This window comes from Lissotriton helveticus, chromosome 12 (genome assembly GCF_964261635.1).
Source record: "Lissotriton helveticus chromosome 12, aLisHel1.1, whole genome shotgun sequence".
Lineage (NCBI taxonomy): Eukaryota > Metazoa > Chordata > Amphibia > Caudata > Salamandridae > Lissotriton > Lissotriton helveticus.
The window spans coordinates 15,497,615-15,521,942 of NC_136073.1; the positions used below are offsets into that span (position 1 = coordinate 15,497,615).

The window sequence follows — 24,328 nt, forward strand, 5'->3', positions numbered from 1 at the left end:
TTAAAAGACCATGTGACATATCCAAAGTATGACACGTCATACCTTACCAAATTTAAAATGTCCCCAATGGTACCGTAAGCCTTTCATGTCTCCATAGTGTTCAAAACTATGACATTATTTGCTTAAAGCTTGCTAGATGCACCGGTGGTATGAGCAGACATAGCTAGAGGTGCAGGGAATGATACTATTGCTCTACACAGAGGGAGAATATTAAAATAATAGTGTTTCCAACACTGTGTTCTCACGTCCCCGCTCAGTGAGTGCAGAGGGGGTTGGTGGGGTTCAGTGTAATTAAAATGTGGCGTCTTCAACGTGTTTCGATCCTCTTTACTTATGGTCATATGAGTTAGCGACAGAGCCCTGTGTGCACCTGATGCCATATCCAGCTCTGTGTGCACCTGGTCCCTTACAAACCTCTATGTGCATCTGGTGCCTTACTCAGCCCTCTGTGTATCTGGTCCCTTACACAGCCCTGTGTGCACATGACCCCTTAACGCCTTCCGCGCTGCGCGAAATTTTGCGCTGTGCTAGCGTTTTAATGAGTGGGCGGGGTTCAGATGGCCCCCGGCTGTCCTCCACACACGCCCACCGTGACGTTGGATGGCCTGGGACGGTCGGAGCACACAAGGGATTATGCAACCCTATGTGCATCTGGTGCCTTACACAGCCACTGTGCATCGGGTCCCTTACATAGCCCTGTGTGCACATGGTCCGCTACAGCGCCCACTGTGTATTTGGTGCCTTAAAAAGCGCTGTGTGCTTCTGGTCCCTTACATAGCTCCGTGTACATCTGTGTAAGGGCCATTTTTTAAAAGAGTTAAACATTGTGTATATTTTAACATTTTTATTGAATACTAAAAATTAAGTAAACATAAATTGAGATTTCGTTAGAGGTAAGGGGCCGAAACGTAATGCGTTTAACGTTAAGTAAGAGCAAGAGTTGTGGTTTGGGGCTAAAGATTAGGCATGTATTTGGGTTCCGCAAACAGAAGGGGTTTTATCTAGCGTTGAGGTTGCGGTTTAGCATTAGGGTGGAGGTTTTGGTTATTCTAAGGGTTGAGACTGGGGTTTAAGGCTTATGGTTGTGATAAAATTCGAGTCACGATTGGTTTTAGGGTTAGGGTAAATTATGGCCAGAATGTATAGGATTTAAATTACATTTTTATATTTGTTAGAAAATAGATGAATATTACCTTATTTTTAACATCACTTTGTATTATCCCCTTTTTTGACAATATATGCATGGAACTTAAAAAAAATATGTTTTGCTTTTACAAATCACCCATCTGTGTCAACTGTAGAAAATAAAGAATACACATACCAGAATGTACAGGTTTATAAAAGAAAAGCCAAGAGGCGGATACACTGAGACCTTCTCACCTAGTGTGACAATGTAACCCCACTTTATACCATTCAGGAGTGTTTGGAAATCATGTTAGTTTTTTTAAAACTGTTTGTACTAACCATTATATCTGAGCTTGTGAACCTGTTATTATTTACCTAGAGGGCTAAGCAAGGTGCTCTCCAATTGAACGGCTTCTTTCTGATTTCATTGTCGGTTGCGTATGCCAATGAGTGATTCACTGTCATCAGACGCGTGTGCTTAGCTGCAAGGTTGTTGGACGTAGTGGTGCCTGCGGATTAACAGCTTGCTGGGCAGTTTTTCAAGATAAACTTCTCCTGGACTGGATCCTCATTAAACTGTTCATGGAACACAATATCTAGGACACCCCAGATAAAAGCAGCCCAAATATGATGGTCTTTAAACAAAAGAAAGGAAGGGTGACCTCGAAGTGACTTCAAAATACAGACATCAAAAAAGGCAGCAAGAGTCAAAATAATTGTATCACTTTTAACCAAGAAATAGTGAAATTTGTCATATTAGGGAGTTATGAGACATACATGAAGTTTATAACATTATTTCTGTGTACACGTGTAGGCTATTTATGAAGAATGTACACTTTCCGTCCACTTGCCACCAAACCATTTGCAGTTTGAGCGATTGTCCTTCATCACTTATGTCCTTTGCTACCCATTTCCCCTCCACTTAGTCTCTGGCTGAATAAAAACTAAGGCTTGTGTTTGATTCAGTCTAGCTTCCATCACAGACTTACTCCCTGAGACAAGCCTTTTGCCCTTGCGATGAAAAGCACCAGAACCCCAATGGATTGATTCAAGTAAAAGTTAGGTTCCAGGCTCAGGCACTTGGAACGCTAGAGATGCTGGTCAGTGGCTCCTTGGATCTGATGCTAAGTGCTCTAGAGAGCCTCACGCTATCACGGTGGCGTCGTGAGCAATCTGATGACCCTGAGGTGATGTCACTGAACACTAAGCAGTCTGACGGGCCCCGGACACCGGCTCGGATGCAGATGCAGCAGAGGAGTTTGAGGACGGCCTTGCGCACCTCCATGCTGCCACAGGAGTAGATAAGAGGGTTAATTGCTGAGTTGAGCACAGCCAGGGCCAGGGCCCAGTCCATCCCCCGAAGATGGTCACAAGTCAGGGAGTGACAGAAAACATCCAAGAGTAGGAGGGCAAAGAGCGGGCTCCAGCAGACGATGAAGGCTCCGAGAACCATCAGGACAGTCTTCAGAAGCTTGAAGGACTTTTTCCGCTGGTTGGTAATGGCCACCCGCGTGGCACTGGCCTTCACAAGGTGGTAGATGGAGCCGTACAGCAAAATGATTCCAAGCAAGATGAGGCTGAACATTATGACACAGACTAGAATGTACTTCTTGGAGTAGAGTGGCAGGAGGCTGGAGCACTCCTGGAAGTCACATACACAGTTCCACCCCAGCAGCGGCAGCATTCCGATGACGATGGCCAACAGCCAGCAGAGGGCGATGAGACCGTACACCCGTATTGTTTTGGTGATCGCCTTCTCAGCAGTGGGCCTAACCATGGTGGTGTAGCGCTCCATGGCGGTGATGAGGAGGCTAAAGATGGAGGCAGCCAGGGCCACAAAGAGGACCCCCTCTCTGAAGAACCACATGTTCAGGCTGAGCCGGAAGGTCATGCTGCCAGACATGCAGAGGTTGAAGAGGTAGGCAATGCCGGCCAATAGGTCGCTCAGTGTGATGTTGGCGATGCAGTAGGAGACCCAGCGGCGGAAGCGCATGTATTTGACAATGGCCAGGAGGACCAGCAGGTTCTCCAGCACGATCAGGCAGCTGATGGCGATGAAGAGCAGCTTCATGATGTCCATGCCACCGTCCGCCAGTGGCTTGCGTCGGCCCAACTTCCCCGTCACGTTGTAATGCAGGAGGATGATACTGACATTCCTCTTGGCAACAAACTGCAGGCAGATGTCCAGGCCGTGGTCCAAACCCATCGTTGTAGGAGATGCACTGGAGGAGCCACAACCAGGGAGGTGCAGTTTGGTTCTTCTAGGCTCCCAGCAGGTCACCAGCAGTCTGTGGAGACAGAGACAGTGAAAGAGGACACTGCATAGACATACAAGAGAGCTGGCAGCACAAGGGGTCTGTCTACAGGCAAAGCAAGTGTCAGGCAGCTAGTAACCTCCCAACAGATCAATTAGTTTGAATAGATTCATTCTTTTCTAAAACTTTAACCAAGGAACTTCTTCTTTTTCACACCACTTATCAGCTGAAATAATCAATAAGAGAAACATCCTTAATGATACCAAAAAGCCTTGAGAAGGACCTGAGTTACAAACTAAACATGTCTATTGAATCTCTGTTTCTGGGCATTCCTGATCATTACAAACCTGGCATACTCATAAGAAACCTTTATTATACATATTTTAAAGTTCTTGTGCCCTAAGACGCCATCCCTTCAGCAGCATCGCACAGTTTAGTCCTGCTGCGTGTATGAAGGGCCGGTGCCATTTGCTCAAAAGGCAGCACCATCTTGGTAAAAGAAAAGAGTTGGATGGGGATGACAAAAGAATAACGAAGCGTTCGGTAAAAGAGGAGTAATAAACGCCTCCTGACATCACCGAATTTGGTGACATGTGGATAAACTTAAAGATCACTTGTCAGCTGCATGGTCTCCATTAGAAGGCATGCATCCAAGTATCAGAATACACCCACCAAAAATGGCAGCCATGGTGCTGCCAAAATCAGCCCACGTTGGTTGTGTGCCCATGTGGAGGAACCTTAGCCTGGGAAGTGGGGGTGGACTGTACCGCCGGGAGTAGGACCACGGCGGGTTTCCATATGACTGGCATCTGAAGTGGCACGGTGCGTAATAAACGAGGGCCTATGCAACTACCAACGGCTAAGGTCGATTCAAGCATCCCCCTATTACTTTTTAGTCTTCCACAATGCTGCTGCAGGGTGGCTCTGGAAAGTCTGCACTCTACCCTATGTTGATCTCCTGGTTAAGTTAACATTTAGATTTTCGCTTCAATGAGCATGTCGAATATCAGTTCCACTGGGGGGTCTAGCATGAGAATCTAGAGCTTGTCTCGGAGGTCGAGGTGCACTGAAAGGACCCTCTCTCTAGCATGTTTCTGGAGCTAGCAGCCTACATTATCGTGAAGGGACAATGCTCAAGAGCTGAGTGGATGGTTCTGTGTATACGAACCACTCTCCATGAGCAGTCAGTATTCTAGGAGTTGTTACCGATATCCAGCAGCAGAGTTTGCTCCCTCCTGCCTTCCTACGAAGCCAGGGACAGAGCCTGGACGTATCGCACCACTCCTAGCCCTGCTGTGATGCCTTGAGGGAAGGACCCCCCTGCTGTTAGGAGGGGTCCTTGACTATATGCTACAGAGAGGAGAAACACATCTCATCAGCTTGAAAGGACCTGTGAGACCATCATGAGTTCCACACTACTCCAGAGCACTAGGACACCAGCTTTTGTGCAAGGAGACGCCGGGCATCCATGATTGAGCTTTGGACCACTCCGTCTCGCTGCCTTCTCAAGTGCGAAAGGCGTTAGCTTGGTCTGCGCTCCAGAAGCAGAGCCCATGTACCCAGAGCAGCGGCAGCTCTTCAGCCCCTGATCACACTGTGGCTCCCACACCCGGTCCAACACAAGGAATGAATCGAGGCATGGCCAGAGTCCCATGGCCCTAGTGCAAGGAAGGAAACGGGCCTCTTGGCCCTTGCAGGGTACATTGAGCGTCACTGGGCCCCGGTGCCGTGAACCTGCTGCACAAATGGAAGCTACGCCCCTGGGGATGAAAAGTCTTGCCAATGGCACGTGGTAAAGGCACTGACTTACACAAGGAATCACAGGCGAGCTTGAAACCCTCCCAAAGTCGGGTTTCTGTTTTGAAAGCAGTGGCTCCGATTTGACTCAATCCCTCTCGAGGTGGTTCAACTTCTCTGCGGTGCGAGAGGCTTTTAGTCTGTGAGTGGGGGCTGAAGATTTGTAATAGTCTAAACTAGTTTGAGAGTGCCTAGATTAAATAAGATGGGGGTGCGCAGCTCACAAAGTCCAATGAGTCAAAGTAGATGAGAAAAGTCAGTTCTTTATTTAGAAATCGATTAATTGTAAGCACATTCCAATTTCATTAATCAGCCAGCGTGTTTTGCTCCCATACGAAGAGCTTCTTCAGGGCGAAAAAATTAAGGGTAACGCTGTCTCAATTCACCACGTGTATGTTTGCAGAAAGTACCAGCACTCGCTGTGCCGTAATGTATCAGACGCCGTATTCGGACCGCTCAAGGATTTCAGTAGTCTCCTGATGTGTCTTATGAAGCCTCCACTGAGTTGCAAAATCAATTCGTAGTCTGCAGCCTGGAAACGATCAGATGTAGTGATTCCCAAGTTTCCTGTTTTGACGATGTCACCGCCACGAGGCCGAATGCAGCAGTGGTTGTAAGATAATGAAAAGATCGTCCCATCAATTTGGCATCGGTTGTAAAGGCTCAGATTATCATTTAATCGATCCAAAGAAGGAAATCAAAGCCACGTGTATTGCATCGTGTCTTGTTGCGTCCTGCACCGCCGAATTCTGATGCCTCTGGCTTTGCTGATTTGCATGTGCCGTCGGGAGGGGCTTGACAAACCTGGTATAGATATTCGTTCTTGGTTGCTTCCACCAGAGTTCTAATAACCAATTGCAGTTTGGACCACCTCTGATTTCCTTCTTTGGATCGATTAAATGATAATCTGAGCCTTTTACAACCAATGCCGAATTGATGGGACAATCTTTTCATTATCTTACAACCACTGCTGCATTCTGCCTCGTGGCGGTGACATCGTCAAAACAGGAAACTTGGGAATCAATACATCTGACCGTTTCCAGGCTGCTGACTACGAATGGATTTTGCAACTCAGTGGAGGCTTCATAAGACACAACAGGAGACTACTGAAATCCTTGAGCGGTCCGAATACGGTGTCTGATACAATGCGGTACAGCGAGCGCTGGTACTTTCTGCAAACATACACGTGGTGAATTGAGACAGCGTTACCCTTAATTTTTTTGCCCTGAAGAAGCTCTCCATATGGGAGCGAAACGCGTTGGCTGATTAATGAAATTGGAATGTGCTTACAATGAATCGATTTCTAAATAAAGAAGTGACTTTTCTCATCTACTTTGACTCATTGGACTTTGTGAGCTGCGCACCCCCATCTTATTAAATCTTTTCTTGATCTGTGGCACAGATACGCCGCTCAACGGCTGGCATAGGGGTTGTCGGCACAGCGATCCTACGTTTGGGAACTGGTGTGAGGTACGGCTTTGAGGGTCCGCTGTTGCTGTTCTGTTCTCTGGTTTTTAGTTTGAGACTGCCCTCATGATCTCTGGAATGGATCATCAGTTCTGTTGCACAGCGTCAGCGTATATGTAATAACTATGAGGGCATTTTTTAGTGTGACCTTTTATACTTTGCTCCTGCAGGGCAGGAAAGGCACATGTAGATATCTCTGCCTGCTTTACAGAGACCTCAACGCCTCGAGAGGAGGCTCTGCTACAAGGGCACCTCTCATTTCACCCTCAGTCTACAAGGGCACCTCTCATTCACCCTCAGTCTACTAGGGCACCTCTCATTTCACCCTCAGTCTACAAGGGCACCTCTCATTTCACCCTCAGTCTACAAGGGCACCTCTCATTTCACCCTCAGTCTACAAGGGCACCTCTCATTTCACCCTCAGTCTACAAGGGCACCTCTCATTTCACCCTCAGTCTACAAAGGCACCTCTCATTTCACCCTCAGTCTACAAGGGCACCTCTCATTTCACCCTCAGTCTACAAGGGCACCTCTCATTTCACCCTCAGTCTACTAGGGCACCTCTCATTTCACCCTCAGTCTACAAGGGCACCTCTCATTTCACCCTCAGTCTACAAGGGCACCTCTCATTTCACCCTCAGTCTACAAGGGCACCTCTCATTTCACCCTCAGTCTACTAGGGCACCTCTCATTTCACCCTCAGTCTACAAGGGCACCTCTCATTTCACCCTCAGTCTACAAGGGCACCTCTCATTTCACCCTCAGTCTACAAGGGCACCTCTCATTTCACCCTCAGTCTACTAGGGCACCTCTCATTTCACCCTCAGTCTACAAGGGCACCTCTCATTTCACCCTCAGTCTACAAGGGCACCTCTCATTTCACCCTCAGTCTACTAGGGCACCTCTCATTTCACCCTCAGTCTACAAGGGCACCTCTCATTTCACCCTCAGTCTACAAGGGCACCTCTCATTTCACCCTCAGTCTACAAAGGCACCTCTCATTTCACCCTCAGTCTACAAGGGCACCTCTCATTTCACCCTCAGTCTACAAGAACACCTCTCGTTTCACCCTCAGTCTACAAGGGCACCTCTCATTTCACCCTCAGTCTACAAGGGCACCTCTCATTTCACCCTCAGTCTACAAGGGCACCTCTCATTTCACCCTCAGTCTACAAGGGCACCTCTCATTTCACCCTCAGTCTACAAGGGCACCTCTCATTTCACCCTCAGTCTACAAGGGCACCTCTCGTTTCACCCTCAGTCTACAAGGCCACCTCTCGTTTCACCCTCAGTCTACAAGGGCACCTCTCATTTCACCCTCAGTCTACAAGGGCACCTCTCATTTCACCCTCAGTTTACTAGGACACCTCTCATTTCACCCTCAGTCTACAAGGGCACCTCTCATTTCACCCTCAGTCTACAAGGCCACCTCTCGTTTCACCCTCAGTCTACAAGGGCACCTCTCATTTCACCCTCAGTCTACAAGAACACCTCTCATTTCACCCTCAGTCTACAAGGCACCTCTCATTTCACCCTCTGTCTACAAGGGCACCTCTCATTTCACCCTCAGTCTACAAGAACACCTCTCGTTTCACCCTCAGTCTACAAGGGCACCTCTCATTTCACCCTCAGTCTACAAGGGCACCTCTCATTTCACCCTCAGTCTACAAGGGCACCTCTCATTTCACCCTCAGTCTACAAGGGCACCTCTCATTTCACCCTCAGTCTCCAAAGGCACCTCTCATTTCACCCTCAGTCTACAAGGCCACCTCTCGTTTCACCCTCAGTCTACAAGGCACCTCTCATTTCACCCTCAGTCTCCAAAGGCACCTCTCATTTCACCCTCAGTCTACAAGGGCACCTCTCATTTCACCCTCAGTCTACAAGGGCACCTCTCGTTTCACCCTCAGTCTACAAGGCCACCTCTCGTTTCACCCTCAGTCTACAAGGGCACCTCTCATTTCACCCTCAGTCTACAAGGGCACCTCTCATTTCACCCTCAGTTTACTAGGACGCCTCTCATTTCACCCTCAGTCTACAAGGGCACCTCTCATTTCACCCTCAGTCTACAAGGCCACCTCTCGTTTCACCCTCAGTCTACAAGGGCACCTCTCATTTCACCCTCAGTCTACAAGAACACCTCTCATTTCACCCTCAGTCTACAAGGCACCTCTCATTTCACCCTCTGTCTACAAGGCCACCTCTCGTTTCACCCTCAGTCTACAAGGGCACCTCTCATTTCACCCTCAGTCTACAAGGGCACCTCTCATTCACCCTCAGTCTACTAGGGCACCTCTCATTTCACCCTCAGTCTACAAGGGCACCTCTCATTTCACCCTCAGTCTACAAGGGCACCTCTCATTTCACCCTCAGTCTACAAGGCCACCTCTCGTTTCACCCTCAGTCTACAAGGGCACCTCTCATTTCACCCTCAGTTTACTAGGACGCCTCTCATTTCACCCTCAGTCTACAAGGGCACCTCTCATTCACCCTCAGTCTACAAGGGCACCTCTCATTCACCCTCAGTCTACTAGGGCACCTCTCATTTCACCCTCAGTCTACAAGGGCACCTCTCATTTCACCCTCAGTCTACAAGGGCACCTCTCATTTCACCCTCAGTCTACAAGGCCACCTCTCGTTTCACCCTCAGTCTACAAGGGCACCTCTTGTTTCACCCTCAGTCTACTAGGGCACCTCTCATTTCACCCTCAGTCTACAAGAACACCTCTCATTTCACCCTCAGTCTACAAGGCACCTCTCATTTCACCCTCTGTCTACAAGGCCACCTCTCGTTTCACCCTCAGTCTACAAGGGCACCTCTCATTTCACCCTCAGTCTACAAGGGCACCTCTCATTTCACCCTCAGTTTACTAGGACGCCTCTCATTTCACCCTCAGTCTACAAGGGCACCTCTCATTTCACCCTCAGTCTACAAGGCCACCTCTCGTTTCACCCTCAGTCTACAAGGCCACCTCTCGTTTCACCCTCAGTCTACAAGGGCACCTCTCGTTTCACCCTCAGTCTACAAGGGCACCTCTCATTTCACCCTCAGTCTACAAGAACACCTCTCATTTCACCCTCAGTCTACAAGGCACCTCTCATTTCACCCTCTGTCTACAAGGCCACCTCTCGTTTCACCCTCAGTCTACAAGGCCACCTCTCGTTTCACCCTCAGTCTACAAGGGCACCTCTTGTTTCACCCTCAGTCTACAAGGCCACCTCTCGTTTCACCCTCAGTCTACAAGGGCACCTCTCATTTCACCCTCAGTCTACTAGGGCACCTCTCATTCACCCTCAGTCTACTAGGGCACTTCTCATTTCACCCTCAGTCTACAAGGCCACCTCTCGTTTCACCCTCAGTCTACAAGGGCACCTCTCGTTTCACCCTCAGTCTACAAGGCCACCTCTCGTTTCACCCTCAGTCTACAAGGGCACCTCTCATTTCACCCTCAGTCTACAAGGGCACCTCTCATTTCACCCTCAGTTTACTAGGACGCCTCTCATTTCACCCTCTGTCTACAAGGCCACCTCTCGTTTCACCCTCAGTCTACAAGGGCACCTCTCATTTCACCCTCAGTCTACAAGAACACCTCTCATTTCACCCTCAGTCTACAAGGCCACCTCTCGTTTCACCCTCAGTCTACAAGGGCACCTCTCATTTCACCCTCAGTCTACTAGGGCACCTCTCATTCACCCTCAGTCTACTAGGGCACTTCTCATTTCACCCTCAGTCTACAAGGCCACCTCTCGTTTCACCCTCAGTCTACAAGGCCACCTCTCGTTTCACCCTCAGTCTACAAGGGCACCTCTCATTTCACCCTCAGTCTACAAGAACACCTCTCATTTCACCCTCAGTCTACAAGGCCACCTCTCGTTTCACCCTCAGTCTACAAGGGCACCTCTCGTTTCACCCTCAGTCTACAAGAACACCTCTCGTTTCACCCTCAGTCTACAAGGCCACCTCTCGTTTCACCCTCAGTCTACAAGGCACCTCTCATTTCACCCTCAGTCTCCAAGGGCACCTCTCATTTCACCCTCAGTCTACAAGGGCACCTCTCATTTCACCCTCAGTCTACTAGGGCACTTCTCATTTCACCCTCAGTCTACTAGGGCACTTCTCATTTCACCCTCAGTCTACAAGGGCACTTCTCATTTCACCCTCAGTCTACAAGGGCACCTCTCATTTCACCCTCAGTTTACTAGGGCGCCTCTCATTTCACCCTCAGTCTACAAGGGCACCTCTCATTTCACCCTCAGTCTACAAGGCCACCTCTCGTTTCACCCTCAGTCTACAAGGGCACCTCTCATTTCACCCTCAGTCTACAAGAACACCTCTCATTTCACCCTCAGTCTACAAGGGCACCTCTCGTTTCACCCTCAGTCTACAAGAACACCTCTCATTTCACCCTCAGTCTACAAGGCCACCTCTCGTTTCACCCTCAGTCTACAAGGGCACCTCTCATTTCACCCTCAGTCTACAAGGGCACCTCTCATTTCACCCTCAGTCTACAAGGGCACCTCTTATTTCACCCTCAGTCTACAAGGGCACCTCTCATTTCACCCTCAGTCTACTAGGGCACTTCTCATTTCACCCTCAGTCTACAAGGCCACCTCTCGTTTCACCCTCAGTCTACAAGGCACCTCTCATTTCACCCTCAGTCTACAAGGGCACCTCTCATTTCACCCTCAGTCTACAAGGGCACCTCTCATTTCACCCTCAGTCTACAAGGCCACCTCTTGTTTCACCCTCAGTCTACAAGGCCACCTCTCGTTTCACCCTCAGTCTGCAAGGCACCGTTCATTTCATCCTCAGTCTACAAGGCACCTCTCATTTCACCCTCAGTCTACAAGGGCACCACTCATTTCACCCTCAGTCTACAAGGGCACCTCTCATTTCACCCTCAGTCTACAAGGCACCTCTCATTTCACCCTCAGTCTACAAGGAACGTCTCATTTCACCCTCAGTCACTTAGTCACTGTGAGCAGCAACCATCTTTCATTCAGCACTCCAGCAAAACTTTTAGTTTTTCAAAAATAAACTCCTAAAGCTGGAATTTGTTTGTGAAAAGCAAATAACTAATGACCCTGGGAGCTTTCTCCCAGGGTGTGGGGTACTTTCCTTTTTGTTCAGGACTGGCTGTTCATGGCTGCCTAGAACAGGAAAAAAGTGCACCAGAAAGTCCATCTTCAGTTGAATGGATGCTTTCCCATCCTTTACTCCAAAGCTCTGATGTCTGCGGACAGGTGAATCAAGGCTTCCACCATCGAAGGCTGTGGGGCTGGACTGACAGGAACACGACGGTGCATCCAACTCTCAATAGAGCAGGCGCCCTGTCCGTTCGGTACCCATGGGACTCTCCCACCATTGTTGTACTGTGGCCTGTGTGCCAAGCTCGAATTAAACTCCTGACATCTTACATGGCACCTTTAACTCTGCACGGATCCTAGTATCGACCTCAGAGGAATGGAAGCTGAGGCGAGGAACCTCATACATGCAGGAGACACCAACATCTCAGTAGTGGGGCTCTTTACTCACTGAGCTACCCTACAGTTTCGTTGTTTCTTGAGTAACTTCCCATTATTTACCGCAGCATCACGTTTTATCATGTCATTTGTTATTCAGCGAGAGTATGTTTTTGTAATGCTGCTCATGTCAGGAAACAGCACTCTCGCGTCGCCATGCGTGGGTCCAGGGCACAGGTGCCCAGTCAGATGACCAGATGAGGAGAAGTATGAAGGCTTTCCGTTCCATCTGCATGCAGCATTGAAGGAGACCCCCCCCACACACACTCAGAGTAAGATAAGCTGGCTAGTGCCCCCAACCCAGAAGCAAGGGGGTTCATTCCACCACCCCTCCCCAGGAGGCTCATGCAAAGCCATGCACTCAGGAGAGAAGCTCCCATCCTAGCTCAAATCGTAAGGACACAGAGCCCCAGGTCAGCGCCATATTTGAGGGAGCGCCTTACCTAAGGGAGCGCGCCGCCCTTGTGACGACGACAATGGAATGCAGAAGTCCCTAGTGTCAGCTTGCAAATAGCCGACGCTAGCCAGATATATGCGATGGTCAAAGATTGTCACTCTGGGCCATATTATCAAGAAAGGGCGATATATTATCGTCGCTTTTATCGGCAGGAAACTGCCGCTAAAGCAGCGATAATGGCTTGATAATATGCCCTTGTGAATTCCCATAGAAGCCCAGGTTAACACCAGAACCTGGGCTTCAATGGGAATTCACAAGGACATATTATCAAGCCCGTTATCGCCGCTTTATCGAGAGTTTCCTGACGATAAAAGCGGCGATAATGTATCACCCTTTCTTGATAATATGGCCCCCTGTGCCTGCCAAACTTGAAGGTGTGCACCAATGCCCAGATACAAGCCCTGCTCAACGGCCGTCCCTCCCTCCCTCCCTCCCTCCCTGCTTCACTTGCAGGTGTACACCAATGCTCAGATACATTCTCCGGCTCAACGATGGGCCCTCTCTCCCTACTTCACTTGCAAGTGTATGCCAGTGGTACCCAGATATACGCCCTGCACCAGACCATCCGGTTAGAGGAGTGTGCTGTGAAGATAAGTAAGGTCACTAAGCGCCTGCAGTCTCCACTGTCGAGGAATAAGGGAAGCTTATGTCTGTACTGAGGAAAAACAGGAGGTGAATGAGTGACCCAAGCCTCTCCGATGACTTCCCCTTCTGGCACCATGCCCAAATCTGACACAAATGCAACAATCCATGGAGTTCTTCTCAATGCTGAGATGTCTTTCATTCCATATTCAAAAGTGTGAAGAAAAGTATTTTGGGTTCCAGGTCGACCATCAGACCAAACCAACAAGAGCCCTGGCTTCTCAACTGGGCTGACCTCTGGAAAAATAATCTAGCGATCCTACCAAAGTCACAGGTCCTCAAATGACAAAATCCAGAACCAGTCAGGAACAAACCTCTAGTGCCGAACCAGTCAGAAGGAACACGCCTCAGTTTCAGAACCCAAACCCGTCAGTAGGAACATGCCTGAGGTCAATTCAAGTCTGTAGAAACATGCCTGAAATCCAGAGCCAGTCAGTAGGAACACGTCTGAAGTCCAGAACAAGTCAGTAGGATCACGCTCAGGTCCAGAACCAATCAATAGCAACACGTGAAATCAAGGACCAGTCAGTAGGAACACGCCTGAGATCCAGAGCCAGTCAGTAGGAACACCTTAGGCGTCTCAAACCAGTCAGCAGTCTGCAGTCCCGAGCCAGTCAGCATGAACACGCCTGAATTCCAGAACCAGTCAGTAGGAACATGCCTGAGGTCCAAAGCCAGTCAGTAGGAACACGCCTGAACTCTGGAACCAATCAGCAAGAACACACCTAGTCCAAAGCCAGTCTCTAGGACACACCTGAAGTCCAAAGCCAGTCTCTAGGACACACCTGAAGTCCAAAGCCAGTCTCTAGAACACTCCTGAAGTCCAAAGCCAGTCTCTAGGACACACCTGAAGTCCAAAGCCAGTCTCTAGGACACACCTGAAGTCCAAAGCCAGTCTCTAGAACACTCCTGAAGTCCAGAACCAGTTACTGGGAACAGGCGTGAGGTCCGGAAACAGTCAGCAGGAACACACCTAAGGTCGAGAACCAGCCAGTAGCAACAAGGCTGGAGTCCAAAACCAGTCCGTAAGAACATGCCTGAACTCCAGAACCAGTCAGTAGGAAAACACCTGAAATCTAAAACCAGCTATTAGAAACACACACGCGGTCTAAAACCAGTCAGTAGAAACATGCTTGTATGTCGAGAATCAGTCAGTGGGGGCACAACTGAGGTCCAGAACGACTCGGTAGGAACACGCCTGAAGTCCAGAACTTAGCAGCAGTTCAAGGCGCTATGTATCATAAAAAATGCTTTTCGGGGGAAAAAAGCCCATGCAGCCTACAAACTATGATCTCCTGCTGTATGCTCAGACGGAACCAGAACCCAAGCAAGCCTGGATGAATAAAGCACAGTCTCGCTCCACGCAATACAATACAATACAATACCACCGATGGGATCAACCAAACATGCCTTGTAAAAGCCAGTCTAACTGCCTCAGGTTTTGGAAAGTGAGGGGGCCTAAAGAAGCCAGTCTGACTGCCTCTGGTTTCAAAAGGCCTGGGAGCATTAAGAAGCCAGTCTGACTGCCTCTGGTTTCTGCAGGTCTGGGGGCCTGAAGAAGCCAGTCTGCCTGCCTCAAGTTTCTGAAGGTCTGGGGGCCTTAAGAAGCCAGTCTGACTGCCTCTGGTTTCTGCAGGTCTGGGGGCCTTAAGAAGCCAGTCTGCCTGCCTCAAGTTTCTGAAGGTCTGGGGGCCTAAAGAAGCCAGTCTGACTGCCTATGGTTTCAAAAAGCCTGGGAGCATTAAGAAGCCAGTCTGACTGCCTCTGGTTTCTGCAGGTCTGGGGCCTTAAGAAGCCAGTCTGCCTGCCTCAAGTTTCTGAAGGTCTGGGGGCCTAAAGAAGCCAGTCTGACTGCCTCTGGTTTCAAAAGGCCTGGGAGCATTAAGAAGCCAGTCTGCCTGCCTCAAGTTTCTGAAGGTCTGGGGGCCTAAAGAAGCCAGTCTGACTGCCTCTGGTTTCAAAAGGCCTGGGAGCATTAAGAAGCCAGTCTGACTGCCTCTGGTATCTGCAGGTCTGGGGCCTTAAGAAGTCAGTCTGACTGCCTCGGGTTCTTGAATGTCTGGGGGCATTAAGAAGCCAGTCTGACTGCCTCAGGTTCCTGAAGGTCTGGGGGCCTTAAGAAGTCAGTCTGACTGCCTCGGGTTCCTAAAGTTCTGGGAGCATTAAGAAGCCAGTCTGCCTGCCTCAAGTTTCTGAAGGTCTGGGGGCCTTAAGAAGCCAGTCTGACTGCCTCTGGTTTCTGCAGGTCTGGGGGCCTTAAGAAGCCAGTCTGCCTGCCTCAAGTTTCTGAAGGTCTGGGGACCTAAAGAAGCCAGTCTGACTGCCTCTGGTTTCAAAAGGCCTGGGAGCATTAAGAAGCCAGTCTGACTGCCTCTGGTTTCTGCAGGTCTGGGGCCTTAAGAAGTCAGTCTGACTGCCTTGGGTTCTTGAACGTCTGAGAAGCCAGTCTGACTGCCTCAGGTTCCTGAAGGTCTGTGGGCCTTAAGAAGTCAGTCTGACTGCCTCGGGTTCTTGAATGTCTGGGGGCCTTAAGAAGCCATCTGACTGCCTCGGGTTTCTGAAGGTCTGGGGGCCTTAAAAAGTCACTCTGACTGCCTTGGGTTTCTGAAGGTCTGGGGGCCTTAAGAAACCAGTCTGGCTGCCTCATGTTTCTGAAGGTCTAGGGACCTTAAGAAGTCAGTCTGCCTGCCTCAGGTTTCGGAAGGTCTGGGGGCCTTAAGAAGTCAGTCTGACTGCCTCAGGTTTGGGAAGATCTGGGGGCCTTAAGAAGCCAGTCTGACTCCCTCAGGTTTTTGAAGGTCTGGGGACCTTAAGAAGCCAGTCTGACTGCCTCGGGTTCCTGAAGGTCTGGGTGCCTTAAGAAATCAGTCTGACTCCCTCAGGTTTTTGAAGGTCTGGGGGCCTTAAGAAATCAGTTTGACTGCCTCAGATTTGACGGTCTGGAGACCTTAAGAAACCAGTCTGGCTGCCTCCTGTTTCTGAAGGTCTGGGGGCCTTAGTCAGTCACTATGCCTGCCTCAGGTTTCTGAAGGTCTGGGGGCCTTAAGAAGTCATGCTGACTGCCTCAGGTTTGGGAAGAGCTGGGGGGCTTAAGAAGTCAGTCTGACTGCCTCAGGTTTGGAAAGATCTGGGGGCCTTAAGAAGTCAGTCTGACTGCCTCAGGTTTGGGAAGATCTGGGGGCCTTAAGAAGTCAGTCTGACTCCCTCAGGTTTCTGAAGGTCTGGGGGCCTTAAGAAGTCAGTCTGACGGCCTCTGGTTCTTGAATGTCTGGGGGCCTTAAGAAGTCAGTCTGACTGCCTCAGGTTTCTGAAGGTCTGGGGGCATTAAGAAGTCAGTCTGACTGCCTCGGGTTCCTGAAGGTCTAAGAGGCCTTAAGAAGCCAGTCTGACTGCCTCAGGTTTCTGAAGGTCTGGAGGCCTTAAGAAGTCAGTCTCACTGCCTTGGGTCTTGAATGTCTGGGGGCCTTAAGAAGTCAGTCTGACTCCCTCAGGTTTTTGAATGTCTGGGGGCCTTAAGAAGTCAGTCTGACTGCCTTGGGTTCTTGAATGTCTGGGGGCCTTAAGGAGTCAGTCTGACTGCCTCGGGTTTCTGAAGGTCTGGGGGCCTTAAGAAATCAGTCTGGCTGACTCATGTTTCTGAAGGTCTATGGGCCTTAGTAAGTCAGTCTACCTGCCTCAGGTTTCGGAAGGTCTGGGGGCCTTAAGAAGTCAATCTGACTGCCTCAGGTTTGGGAAGATCTGGGGGCCTTAAGAAGTCAGTCTGACTGCCTCAGGTTTGGGAAGATCTGGGGGCCTTAAGAAGTCAGTCTGACTGCCTCAGGTTTGGGAAGATCTGGGGGCCTTAAGAAGTCAGTCTGACTGCCTCAGGTTCTTGAAGGTCTGGGAGGCCTTAAGAAGCCAGTCTGACTGCCTCAGGTTTCTGAAGGTCTGGATGCCTTAAGAAGTCAGTCTGACTGCCTCTGGGTCTTGAATGTGTGGGGGCCTCAAGAAGTCAGTCTGACTGCCTCGGGTTCTTGAATGTCTGGGGGCCTTAAGAAGCCAGTCTGACTGCCTCAGGTTCCTGAAGGTCTGGGAGGCCTTAAGAAGCCAGTCTGACTGCCTCAGGTTTCTGAAGATCTGGGGGCCTTAAGAAGTCAGTCTGAATGCCTCAGGTTTCTGAAGGTCTGGGGGCATTAAGAAGTCAGTCTGACTGCCTCGACTTCTTGAATGTCTGGGGGCCTTAAGAAGTCAGTCTGACTGCCTCGACTTCTTGAATGTCTGGGGGCCTTAAGAAGTCAGTCTGACTGCCTCAGGTTTCTGAAGGTCTGGGGGCCTTAAGAAGTCAGTCTGACTGCCTCGGGTTTCTGAAGGTCTGGGGGCCTTAAGAAATCAGTCTGACTGCCTCAGATTTCTGAAGGTCTAGGGACCTTAAGAAATCAGTCTGGCTGCCTCATGTTTCTGAAGGACTATGGGCCTTAGTACGTCAGTCTCACTCCCTCAGGTTCAGGTAGATCTAGGGGCCTTAAGAAGTCAGTCTGACTCCCTCAGGTTTTTGAAGGTGTGGAGGGCCTTAAGAAGTCAGTCTGACTGCCTCAGGTTTGGGAAGATCTGGGGGCCTAAGAAGTCAGTCTGACTGCCTCAGGTTTGGGAAGATCTGGGGGCCTTAAGAAGCCAGTCTGACTGCCTCAGGTTTCTGAAGGTCTGGGGTGCCTTAAGAAGTCAGTATGACTGCCTCGGGTTTTTGAATGTTTGGGGGCCTTAAGAAGTCAGTCTGACTGTCTCGGGTTCTTGAATGTCTGGGAGCCTTAAGAAGTCAGTCTGACTGCCTCTGGTTTCCTAAGGTCTGGGGGCCTTAAGAAGCCAGTCTGACTCCCTCAGGTTTTTGATGACCTGGGGAGGTGGCTTAAGAAGCTAGTCTGACTGCATCTGGGTTCTGAAGGTCTGGCGGCATTAAGAAGCTAGTCTGAATACCTCAGGTTTCTGAAGGTCTGGGGGCATTAAGAAGCCAGTCTGACTGCCTCTGGTTTCTGAAGGTCTGGGGGCCTTAAGAAGCCAGTCTATGGCCTCTAGTTTCTAAAGGTCTGGGGGCCTTAAGAAGCCAGTATGACTGCCCCAGGTTTCTGAAGGTCTGGGGGCCTTAAGAAGCTAGTCTGAATGTCTCAGGCTTCTGAAGGTCTGGGGGCCTTAAGGAGTCAGTCTGACTGCCTCAGATTTCTGAAGGTCTGGGGACCTTAAGAAACCAGTCTGGCTGCCTCATGTTTCTGAAGGTCTATGGGCCTTAGTAAGTCAGTCTGCCGGCCTCAGGCTTCTGCAGGACTTGGGGGCCTTAAGAAGCCAGTCTGACTGCCTCAGGTTTCTGAAGATCTGGGGGCCGTAAGAAGCCAGTCTTATTCCCTCAGGTTTTTGAAGGTCTGGAGGGCCTTAAGAAGCCAGTCTGACACCCTCAGGTTTTTGAAGGTCTAGAGGGCCTTAAGAAGCAAATCGGACTGCCTCAGGTTCCTGAAGATCTGGGGGCTTAAGAAGCCATCTGGGAGGCCTTAAGAAACCAGCCTCACTGCTTCAGGTTCTTGAATGGCTGGGGGCCTTAAGAAGTCAGTCTTATTCCCTCAGGTTTTCGAAGGTCTGGAAGGCCTTAAGAAGTCAGTCTGACTGCATCTGGTTTCTGAAGGTCTGGGGGCATTAAGAAGCCAGTCTGACTGCCTCAGGTTTCTGAAGGTCTGCGGGCCTTAAGAAGTCAGTCTGCCTGCCTCAGGTTCTTGAATGTCTGGGGGCATTAAGAAGTCAGTCTGACTGCCTCGGATTCTTGAACGTCGGGGGGCCTCAAGAAGCCAGTGTGACTGCCTCGGGTTCTTGAATGTCTGGGGGCCTTAAGAAGCCAGTCTGACTGCCTCAGGTTCCTGAAGGTCTGGGGCATTAAGAAGCCAGTCTGACTGCCTCAGGTTTCTGAAAGTCTGGGGGGCCTTAAGAAGCCGGTCTGGCTGCCTCCCGTTTCTGAAGGTCTATGGGCCTTAGTAAGTCAGTCTGCCGGCCTCAGGTTTCTGCAGGGCTGGGGGCCTTAAGAAGTCAGCCTGACTGCTTCTGGTTCTTGAAGGTCGGGGGCCTTAAGAGGCCAGTCTGACTCCCTCAGATTTTTGAAGGTCTGGAGGGCCTTAAGAAGCCAGTCAGACTGCCTCAGGTTTCTGAAGGTCTGGGGGCCTTAAGAAATCAGTCTGACTGCCTCAGGTTTCTGAAGGTCTGGGGGCATTAAGAAATCAGTCTGACTGCCTCAGGTTTCTGAAAGTCTGGGGGGCCTTAAGACGCCGGTCTGGCTGCCTCCCGTTTCTGAAGGTCTATGGGCCTTAGTAAGTCAGTCTGCCGGCCTCAGGTTTCTGCAGGGCTGGGGGGCCTTAAGAAGTCAGCCTGACTGCTTCTGGTTCTTGAAGGTCGGGGGCCTTAAGAGGCCAGTCTGACTCCCTCAGATTTTTGAAGGTCTGGAGGGCCTTAAGAAGCCAGTCAGACTGCCTCAGGTTTCTGAAGGTCTGGGGGCCTTAAGAAATCAGTCTGACTGCCTCAGGTTTCTGAAGGTTTGGGGGCATTAAGAAATCAGTCTGACTGCCTCAGGTTTCTGAAGGTCTGGGGGGGTGCTTAAGAAGCCAGTCTGACTGCCTCTGGTTTCTGAAAGTCTGGGGGGCCTTAAGAAGCCGGTCTGACTGCCTCTGGTTTCTGAAAGTCTGGGGGGCCTTAAGAAGCCGGTCTGGCTGCCTCAGATTTCGGAAGGTTTATGGGCCTTAGTAAGTCAGTCTGCCGGCCTCAGGTTTCTGCAGGGCTGGGGGGGCCTTAAGAAGCCAGTCTGACTGCCTCGGGTTTCTGAAGATCTGGGGGCCTTAAGAAGCCAGTCTGACTGGCTCAGGTTTCTGCAGGGCTGGGGGGGCCTTAAGAAGATAGTCTGACTGCTTCTGGTTCTTGAAGGTCTGGGGGCCTTAGGAAGCTGGTCTGACTGCCTCAGGTTTCTGAAGGTCTGGGGGCATTAAGAAGCCAGTCTGACTGCCTCAGGTTTCCGACGGTCTGGGGACATTTCTTTTCACTGATGCCTTTGGTGACTCACTGCCTGAGACCAACCACCCTGTCCTCGGGACCGGTCCCGGAACAGCGAACAACCGATTCCGCTACCCTCACCTTCACTCTCTTCAACCTTCTGTGCTTCCATCTCCCTCGCCCTTCCTCTCTTCTACCTTCCATGCTTTCATCCCCCTCACCCTTCCTCTCTTTTACCTTCCCTGCTTCCATCCCCCTCACCGTTCCTCTCTTCTCCTTTCCCTGCTTTCATCCCCCTCACCCTTCCTCTCTTATTCCTTCACTGCTTCAATCCCCCTCACCCTTCCTCTCTGTGACCTTCCCTAACCCCTTACCCTTCCTTTATTCTACCTTCCCTGCTTCCATCCCCCTCATCCTTCCTCTCTTCTACCTTCCCTGCTTCCATCCCCCTCACCCTTCCTCTCTTCTACCTTCCCTCCTTCCATCCCCCTCATCAATCCTCTCTCCTACTTTCCCTGCTTCCACTCCCTCGCCCTTCCTCTCTTCTACCTTCCCTGCTTCCACCCCTCACCCTCCTCTCTTCTACCTTCCCTGCTTCTACCCCCTCACCCTTCCTTTCTTCTACCTTCCCTACTTCCACCTCCTTACCCTTCCTTTCTTCTACCTTCCCTACTTCCACCCCCTTACCATTCCTCTCTAAAATCCTCCTGTGCCTTCCCTCTCCCATACTTCTCTTCCCACACCATCCAAGCTCCCATCCTTCCTCTCTCACACCGTTCCCGCACCGTGCCTCTTCTCTCGCTCCTTCCCTCGTCCCATCCTTTCCTCCTTTTATCCTTCTCTCATCCTGTCTTCTCACATCATCGCTGTTCTCATCCCTCCCCTCTCCCATCTCTTGCCTTTCCCTTTCTTCCTCTATCCCATCTTTCCTGTTCCCATCTTTTCCCTTTCATACCGCCCCTCTCCCCCCACTACAACCCACCCATCCAGGGCTTTAAGTGGGCCGGGTCCTTCTGATGCTCAGCGCCAGCAGTCCTAAAAGAGAGAAAACCTTTACAACGCAACCATTACATCGCACTACACTTACAACGCAGGCATAACATCGCAACATCCTTTACAACGCATGACACTACAACGCAGGCATTACAACGCATACCATTACAACGCATGACAGTACATCGCATGTCACTACAATGCAGGCATTACAACGCATACCATTGGAGTTAGAATAGTAATTTTTACCCCTACACTATCCAACACTTACCCTACTGTTGCACCCCCTGGAGTTATAATAGTAATTTTTACTCCTATACTATCCAATAATTACCTTAAATGCAATGTAATGGGATGCGTTGTAATGGGATGCGTTGTAAAGGTAGTATGCAATGTAATGCGTTGTAGAGGGAGTTTTTAAAAATGCGATGTAGTGTCATGCGATGTAATGGAATGCTTTGTAGTGGATGTTGCGATGTAAAAACTGCGTTGTAAGTGCATGCGTTGTAAATGTATGCGTTGTAACGTCATACATTTGTTCCAAAAAGCAGGTGCCGAGACAGGTCTCTATCGGGTTCTCCATTCCTGCCCTCATCCTCAGGGTGAAAAATATCTAACCAGTGCATCAGCGCCCCCGCCCCCCTTCACTACCTCTGTGGAATGTCAGAGACTCGTTATTGTTCTTTCAGTCTCATCATTTCAGAACTGAAACGTTTTCAATATTGTACACAACGAAGCCTTAGTCGTTGCTTATTTTTATTGTGCAACTAACAACCACTGGCAAAGCCAATATTCCTGCTTGTTGTATGTGTAGTGTTACTTGTTGTATTATACATCTGGATGCAATGCCAGAAACGCCAAAATACAAGTCGGGTGGCACACTGTGCCAAGCATAGATTTTTAGCTTATGTATTTTTAAGCCATGCCCTTTACTCCATCGGCCGTGTCGCTTTGAGAGAGCCCCCAGTTGTTTGCCATCCATGCCCCCTCCCATCCGTCCTTATCCCAGGAACCCACTCTCTCATCCTCCAAGCAGAAGCCACGGAGACCCTTGGATGCTGGGAGGAGAGAGGATGCAGAGACGTCTCAAAGAGGTGACCTTCGCCAGGATCAGCCGCCTCACCCCACAACATGCCTTTCCCATATTGTTCCAGTTACTTAGCTGGGAAGGTTTGTGCACCTGCCGCTGAGGCCTCCCTGCTTCCACTCTCCTTCCATTGCTGTAAGACTGGCCCACGCCAGCTCCTATCATGCATCGATGCCGGGGACTGCAGACTCGCGAGCTGCACCGAGGACAGTGTTATTCCCCATTCCTGATCTTTCGCTGCTGCGGGGGGTTTTGTTGACTCACCTGGTTCCGAAGCGCCGAGAGGTCCCAGTGCCCCGCGAGGGGTGCGGCAGTCCAGCGCCTCGAGGCAGCAGCTTGTGGCCGGTGTGTGGAGGTGAGAGTCGGTGCCCTTGAACCCTGGCCGCCCCTGTCACTCTGCGCAGAAAAAAGGAAGTTATGAGGGTGTAAGTTCAGCCGCATCCTCACAGGATGGACACACCCCGCCCGCCGCGGGGACTGAAGCGAAGCCACAGGCTCGGGTGCCTGTGAGTGCGGGCAGCCGAGGGGGCAGAGGGTGCCAGCAGTCACCCAGCGAGGACTGAGCCAGGTGGAGCCCTGAATGTCACTGGTAAACCGAGAGGGACACCCAGGAGCCTGGGCGCAGAGCAGATATCACTGGGAGACAGGTGTGTGCCTCTGTAGGCAGTAACGGTCCTAGGACTTTTGGGGCCCTGGGCAGAAAGAAAATGTTTGAGGCCCCCCCTAATTTGCATATAGTGTGCAATCACAGAAAATTACATCATAGGAAATGCAGTGGCAGCTGCCTCGGACGGGGCTGGTGGGGTGAAAAAATAAGTGAAATAGACTTACCTTCTCCCAGCCAATCACAACTCTGCATGAGCAGCTTCTTGATTGGTCAGAGCGGCCTGTTTGGCCGCTCAGGCAGTGCCTGGGAGCCTGGGCATGTTCTCCACTGAGCTGTGGAACACAGCCAGGTGGAGAACATGCTAAGTGCACATGACTCTTTGGCCGGCCCAAGAGGGCCTCCCAAACAGTCATGCACACTTAGGGAGTGCAAACCACTCCTCACTCTGCTCTGGTGAGCTCAGACCCGCCCCGACCTAGCTCAGATAACCGCATAAAAAAATAAAATGATATTAACGTCTTGTTAATATCATTTTTTTTGCACTGGACTCCCACTTGGACAAATTGTGTGCTCTTGGTCAATTCCTTTTGTGAACCTATTGCTGTGCTCCCTTTTTGACAAGATTGGGACTATTTTGATTCGATTTAAAAACTGCTTAAAAGCGTAAGATAACAACATGGACTAAGGGCTTGATTACGACTATGGCAGTCTTTTGGAACGCCGTAGTCACGGTGGCAGTCCACCAGCTGTATTAGAGCTATGGGGGTTCAACTGCCTCAGGACAGCTGCAACTGCTGGGGATCCATGAGCCTGCAGCGGTTGCACGGCATTCAGAGGCTGCAATATGCTGGCGGTGCCGCTGCAGCACCGCCAAGCATATTAAGAGTAGCCTCATCAGCATCCTTTACATGGCGGTGAGACTGCCATGAAGAGGGTGGTGGTGAGATAAAAGAGGGGGCCCTAACAGCCCCCCTTGTGCCTCTGTGCATGGGGGTACATGTAGGGGGCACATATTGTGCCCACTATATTTTAACACCCCAGTTCTTGCACAGGAAGGAATGAAAAACATGGTGCGTTCCTTCCCGTGCAGGAACGTATTGCGGTGGTCCCACAGCGGTGCCTTTCTACGGCTCTCCTATGAGCCTTAGAAAGGCACCGCAGTGGGGCTGCTGCAGTGCATTCACCTGCCAAGGATTGCGGTTGTAATATGGCAGGCGGTGTGAGGACGGCTTTGGCGGTCCTACCGCAGAGCGCTGGTCTGGCGCTCCTAGGGAATAACGTCAAATTCATAATCAGGCCCTTAATATTACCTGGGAGAGAAGTGCCCAGTCACATGGTATATTCACCTAAATGAAATACAGTGGGAAATGTATAGTCGGGCA

The 24,328-nt window shown here is 50.4% G+C and overlaps 2 protein-coding genes across 2 annotated transcripts in view; one reads left to right on the forward strand and one right to left on the reverse strand.

Moving 5' to 3' along the window:
* LOC144799799 (mast cell protease 1A-like) overlaps positions 1–24,328 on the forward strand; it is a 328,485-nt gene that overhangs the window by 134,020 nt on the left and 170,137 nt on the right. The gene's annotated exons all lie outside the window — the stretch shown is intronic.
* S1PR4 (sphingosine-1-phosphate receptor 4) lies at positions 1,321–22,735 on the reverse strand. Its single transcript, XM_078671242.1, has 2 exons — positions 22,604–22,735; positions 1,321–3,413 (listed from the first exon to the last, which is right to left on the reverse strand). Exon 2 carries the CDS (start codon positions 3,329–3,331, stop codon positions 2,198–2,200), a length of 1,134 nt encoding a protein of 377 aa, XP_078527368.1. The 5' UTR covers positions 3,332–3,413; positions 22,604–22,735; the 3' UTR covers positions 1,321–2,197.